This window comes from Myotis davidii, unplaced genomic scaffold, assembly GCF_000327345.1.
Source record: "Myotis davidii unplaced genomic scaffold, ASM32734v1 scaffold363, whole genome shotgun sequence".
NCBI lineage: Eukaryota > Metazoa > Chordata > Mammalia > Chiroptera > Vespertilionidae > Myotis > Myotis davidii.
Genome location: NW_006294069.1, coordinates 2,150,305 through 2,157,060, shown reverse-complemented (window position 1 = coordinate 2,157,060; position 6,756 = coordinate 2,150,305). Strand labels below are relative to the sequence as shown.

General features: G+C 48.0%; 1 protein-coding gene across 1 annotated transcript in view; it reads right to left on the bottom strand.

The window, feature by feature from the left end:
• Positions 1–6,750, bottom strand: part of ABR (active BCR-related) — a 183,406-nt gene extending 176,656 nt beyond the window's left edge. Inside the window, exon 1 of the mRNA XM_015566804.1 lies at positions 6,486–6,750. Within this exon, the coding sequence (XP_015422290.1) occupies positions 6,486–6,750 (265 nt within the window). The remainder of the gene's footprint in view (positions 1–6,485) is intronic.
• Between the last annotated feature and the right edge of the window lie 6 nt (positions 6,751–6,756).

Here is a 6,756-nt window from a genome sequence, read left to right as displayed (position 1 = left end):
TCGTTGTTTGTTCATTGGGTCGATGAACTAATAGATGGCACAATAATAAAACAATTGTGCGAGCGTGAGGCTCACTCCAAGAACCACAAGATGGGTTGGAGTAGTTGGAAAAGGCTAGTGCCAGAGGCTGCTAGTTGCCTCCTCAATGTCCATTCTTCCATTTCTCCTTGTAACAAAGTCCCTATTCTCTAGGAGGTGGCACATGCCATATGCCCAGATAAAACACTACATTTCCCAGGCTCCCTTGGAGCTCGAGGTGGCTAATGAAATCTAAACAGAAATTGTTAAGAGAGACTTCCAGGAAACTGCCTAAAAGACAGACCGAAAGCTGCCACTCACTCCCTCTCCTCTAATTCTTGTCTGAGACAGAAATGCGATGACTGGATTTCCAGCAGCTGTTTTGGAACCGCGAGGAGAACTTGAGACAGAAAGCAAAAGGCAAAAGAAGCCGGAATTCCTGATGATGGTGTGGTCACCATCGCCCTCCTGCATTGCTTACTTCTGGAATTTTTTATATGAGGGATACATGAACCTCTGTCCTGCTTAAGCCACTTTTTTGCGTGTTTTGTCGTATACAGCAAACCCATATCTCCACCAATACAAGGTTCCATAAAAAAGCCTGGCTTTGCCCTGGCCAGTTTGCTCAGTGGTTGGAGCGTGAGCCCGCAGAAGGGTTTCGGGTTCAATTCCGGTCAAGCCCATGTGCCTCGGTTGCAGGCTAGGGGAGGCAACCAATCGATGTGTCTCTCGCACACTGATGTTTTTCTCTCTCTGTCTCTATCCCTCCTTTCCACTTTCTATAAAAATCAATGGGGAAAAAAACAAAACAAAAATTTTAAAAGCTAAGCCTCAAAGGAAAGGGTGGCTTTGCAATTGGGCAAATGGAGGTGGGAGGGCATCTCAAATGCCAAAAAGCGCACGGGAAAAGGCACTGGCAGGAATGAGCACTGGCTGGAAGCAAGTGGGGAGAACGTAGGAAATAAGAAGCCAGATAATGGTTTTGTAGAGACAGGGCTTAACTGGGAGACAGGGCCTGACTGGGGAAGGACCAGAGACCACAAAAAAGCAAAACACCTCTGGAGCCCTAGCCGGTTTGGCTCAGTGGATAGAGCGTCAGCCTGTGGACCGAAAGATCCCGGGTTTGATCCTGGTCAAGGGCACATGCCTGGGTTGCGGGCTCAATCCCCAGTAGTGAGTCGTGCAGGAAGCAGCCAATCAATGATTCTCTCTCATCATTGATGTTTCTCTCTCTCCCTCTCCCTTCCTCTAGATCAATAAAAATATATGAAACAACAACAAACAGCTCTGGACCAGAGGAAGGTAAGAAAGGAGAGAAAGAGATAAGACGAAAAGGCTTGCGGAACTTCATTACATGAAGATAGTACGTGAATATGAGCTGTGTCGTGGTTCACCCAAACTGAAAGTTCCTGTACTTGGAACTGTCACAATAACACCACCTAAGACTTATTAAACACGTAGGTGCCCGCCCCTGTGCTAGGTCACTTTACACACATTATCTCACTGAAGCTTCCCAAGTCTATGACATACATCAAGCATGTCAAACTCAAAGGCTAACACAGGCCAAATAAACAAGGCCTGTGGCCTGCGGAGCCGCGAGTTTGACATGTTTGACATACACAGTTCTATCATTTTCACCCCCACTCAGCAGATAGGAAACCTGGGGCCTAGAGAAAGTCAGTAACTTGTCCAATGTAAGCCTCACAACCCTGCAAGCTGGGGAACATCAAGCCCAATTTTCAGATGCAGAGAGTGTTTGTACCATTATTCCAAAGCCAGGAAAATGCATGACGATACTGACTTTAACACATAAAGATCCAGTGTCAAAGACAGAGTCCATTGCTTTATGAATAGTCCCTTAAGAAGAAGAAACGTTTTCAGGCTTGGTTGTAGAGGAGGAAGAGCTTGGTAAGCCCACCCACATCCTCTGACTGACCATAGTGTTCATGAGATGTAGATGGTGCTAAGGTGGTGGGGGCGAGGGGAGGAGACAGGCCAGCATTGAAGAACTAAGCAAACAGTGACGCAGTATCAACTCCGGTTATAAATGAATCACAGCCAGCCACCAGCATATGCCTCAAAGAGTTCTTTAATGTCTTCTCCACAACAGGGAATGGGAAAAAAATTACTCTATCACAGCTAAGGCGGAAAATTCAATAGTTTTGAGTTAAGTTATTCAAACACATCCACTGAACACAAGGGGTTTTGGTGTTTTTTTCCCCCTGGAGCAAAAATCTCATTAGTCACTAACGGGAAAGGGGAAAAAAAAAACCCACCAGATTACAAATGAACTAGGTAACATGAGTACCTAGCAGGAAATGCATTTCCCATAAAGATTAAAAATAAGAAGTCTTGCCAAAACCGGTTTGGCTCAGTGGATAGAGCATCGGCCTGCGGACTGAAGGGTCCCGGGTTCGATTCCGGTCAAGGGCATGTACCTGGGTTGTGGGCACATCGCCAGTGGGAGATGTGCAGGAGGCAGCTGATCGATGTTTCTAACTCTCTATCTCTCTCCCTTCCTCTCTGTGAAGGATCAGTAAAATATATTTAAAAACAAAAAAATAAGAAGTCTTCATTGGCAGATTGGCAGAATCTGATAGCAGGGCTTCCCACATTGACAAATCTAGAATTCTACAGCTGGCCAGGACAGCATTACTTGCTGAGAGTTAAAAGTGCCAATTTGCCTGGCTGGTGTGGCTCAGTGGTTGAGTGTTGACCTATGAACCAGGAGGTCATGGTTCCATTCCCGGTCAGGGCACATGCCCAGGTTTCCAGCTCAATCCCCAGTGTGGGGTATGTAGGAGGCAGCCTATCAATGATTCTCTCTCATCACTGATATTTCTATCTCTCCATATATTGAGGGAAAATAAAAAAGACATTCTAACTACTTTAAAATCTGATTTGGCTGTTATGTGTAGGAAAAAACCCCAAATGTGTCTTGATATGAGGATCTGCCCTTCATCTAAGAGAAAGCAGCCCTCTTCCAGGGTGGGGAGCTCTGGGCCATTTTCCTTCCTTCCTTCCTTCCTTCCTTCCTTCCTGCTGGGCCTTTAAGATGTCTCATGTAATCCTTCTCCTTGAGATCCTGAGAGGAAGGCAGAGTTTGAATTGCCCAATAAACCTGACCTTCAGTTAAGGATCTCTGAGTACAGGAAATGGGCATGATTGCTAGTGGAGAGGGAGAAACAACAGGAGGGCCAATTCAGCAAGAGAGACTCATGAGCTAAGATGACCACTGTGCTCTGAGTCCTGCCCTCCTGCCTGGAAGGTACCAGAAAGAGCCGGAGCCTGGCTAGGAAAAACACATGCATCACAGAAAGCACCTGTGATTCAGGATGATCTGGAAGTGGGAGCACTGACTCAAGGAAAACCACCTGTGGTCATGGTTCGCGAACACTGGGTAAGTCTGCTATGCGCCGGGGTCTGTTCCAAGCCCTTCAGAAATAACATTCCATGGATTCCTCATATCAACAGTATGACCTAAGCAGTGTTTGTCAGCCTCACTCATTTTATAGAGGAAACTGAGACACAGAAAACTCAAACAACTCCCAAGGTTATACAAGCAATCTAGCTTCAGAGCCCACGGTCTTTATCAGCGTTTTCAAAGCTTTCTGTCCAAACCACACCAAGAAATAATTTTACATCAGGAACCAGTATCTATGCACACATTTATACATAACTGAAAAATTTTAAAATATTTGTTTTGAGTATATATTTTTATTAATTTCAGAGAGGAAGGAAGAGAGAGAGAGAGAAAGAGAGAAACAGAAACATCAATGATGAAAGAGAATCATTGATTGGCTGCCTCCTGCACGCCCCCTACCAGGGATGGAGCCTGCAACCGGAAATTGAACCTGTGACCTCCTGGTTCATAGGACAATGCTCAACCACTGAGCAACAGCAGCTGGGCAAAACAAAGTGTTTAAAACAGAATAATACTCACCATGACCATGTGCAATACACTCTGATGCTTTCTTTTCTATTCCATCTCATTTAAAATATAGAGGGTGCCCCCCCAAAATGTATACACACACTTTGAATAATTATGAAGGCAGTGTTTATTAAAATACATTTCATTTTCAACACTGAGCTGCCAGCTCTTAAAGTGTGTACACATTTTGGGGGTATACCCTGCACAGATCATTCAACAAGTATGTATGGAACATCTAATATCTGTTAGATGCTGTTTTAGGCTGTGGGGCAATGTCAGTGAAAGAAAGAGACAAAAATCCTTGCCCTCTTGGAGCTTGCGTTTTACCGGAGAGAAAGACGAATAAGATCCTCATACAAAATTGTTGCATCCCAGGTGGTAACTGGTGAGCGCAATGGAGAAAAAATGAAGCAGGGACGGCCCAGGTGGCCAAGGAGGCCGGGCAATGCTTTCACTGAGAACCACAGGACTTCAGTGGGCTGTCACCCACAGTGTGAAAACCCCTGCTGTAAATCCCTCCGATCTAGTGCCTCTCTGTGTGCCTGAGGTCTCTTTCTCCTTGATTGTGTGCCAATATGAACATTTATGTGACTGTGTGCACATGTGTACACATGTACAGAAGTGTATGGATGTGCATACATGTACACATGCATGTATGCATGTGCATGTCCACCCCATTCACTTCCTCCCTGGGGAGGCTTTGGAGGCAGGAGGCAGTGCCCTCCCATGCAGTGAGTGGTGCAGGGGTTCCCTGCAGAGCTTGCCCTGAAGAGGTGTCTGAACTACAGCCCAGGCACCGCTAGCCAAAGCCAGGCGTGCCAGACATGCGTCCTGGCTGGAGTCTTCAGTCCACAGGAAGCAGTCTTTTTTTTTTTTTTTTTTTATCACTGATCCACCCAAAGGGGCACCTTTGGTAGTGGAAGTGCTCTCTGGGCTAGAGTGCCCTTAAGAAGAGAGGAGACAGTTCGAAGAAATGAAAGTCACTCCCTGGAGAAAATCCAGTGCATTGGGCACCCCGGGCAGGGTGATTGATGCGGGTCTGAGGGGAGATGGGATTGGAGCCAGCTCTGAAGCAGCGCTGGGCCGCTTGGGTAGCCTCCACTGAGGGCATCTGAAACTTGGCACTGGAGTGCAATCTTCAGACCCTTCCTTTAAGTTAAAGGGGCACATAAAAAAAAAAAAAAAAACGGTACTAGCATGGGCGGCGAAAGCATGATCTATGGGAAGAGCAGCCAATCTCCGCTAATGAATAAGTGTAATTGATCACAACAGATGACTTGATGGGCCTTCCAAATGTGCTTTTAGCCAAGTAGACAGTTTTTCATTCGAATGCAAACTTACCCAGATAAAATCTAATAATGGAAAGTTTGGAACAATCCCAGCATCAGTGATTTTTTTTTCCTCTTCCTTCACTTAGCAGGAAGGCATCTGAAGTTCCGGTCTCAGCCTCAGCTAGACAGACACCAATTCATTCTTTCCCTGTAGTCGAGGAGACCCTGACCGCCCCAGGGGACAGCAAAGGAGCAGTCACAGGCCACCCTGCATCCCTGTCCTTTCCTCCTCCCTGACCTGTGTGGCTGCAGACATTTATTCAAGAAATATTTACGGAGCACTTACTCTGTGCAAGACACCATGCTGACCATCACAAGGGGATGCAAACTGTCTAAGACCAGGTCCTGTCCTCAGAAGAGAGGGCAGATGTGAGGGGAAACCACGAGTGACAGGAGGTCCAAGTGGAGGCATCAGCGCACAGCAACCAAGCTCTTAACCTTTTTGAGCTTCAGTTTCCTCCTTTGTCATGTGAAGACACTGCCCTAGACATGACCTCTGGGCACGGGGCCAGCTTGAAGACTCGATGATTCTAACCCTTCCCTTCTCCCTCGGGCTCCGAGCTCCTAGGAAGCTGACAGACCAAGTGCATCCTTCTAGGAAGGGAGCCGGTCAGCGAAGGCAGGGAGGGGCCAATGAGGATTCTGTACCTTGCACCAAGTGATAACCTGTTTCAATTTGAGGGGAACACCGATACAGGCTGGAGGAGATGAGAGATAAATTCAGAAAATTAAGTGGAAGATTGAGACCTCCACATCAAGGAATCTGGGGGACATGGCAGCCACCAGTTTGCTCAGAGCAGGATCCTATCCGTGTGGTGCACAGGAATCTGGCCGACCTGTGGAGGGTGAGTTGGAAGGGGTGAGAGTGGACGATGTTGCAATAGACAGAGCAGAAAGGCTGAGGCCTAAGTGCAAGATTCCTCTATGGTCTGGCCAAGCACACATTCCAGCACCCCTGCCATCCTCATAATGTTTATTTTTATGAACTCACCCAAGCCCAAATCACTCTGCACTAGGTGTCTGCCTTTTTTTTTTTTTAAGTTCCACAAGTGGCTTCAAGGTAAACAGGTAAATCTTATCTCCCTTCTTCCCAGGCGCCCGAGGTTAAACAGGACCACAACAAGGTGTGCTTGGGATGGGGTGACCAGCAGCCCCCCCCCCCAGGGGGTGCGCGAAATCGGGGATCTTGGAAGGGGTGCGCCTACCTGCAGAGGAGCCGTCTTCGTGGTCTGAGCTGTTGTGGCTGCAGTCACTGTTCCTCTCTGGCGAGCTGTGGCTGGGCGAGTCCCGCTCGGGCACCCACAGTAAACCCTTGCGCCGCCGCCACCGGGGGAAGTGATCGCGGGCCCCGCGCCGGGGGGCCTCCTCCGTAGCGGTGGGCGAGCGCCTCCCGTCCTTGGCCTCGGACTCCAGCTGCTCCAGGTCTCGGCTCCTGCCCTGCAGCCGCCGGCCCCCGGGGATCAGATGCATCCAGCG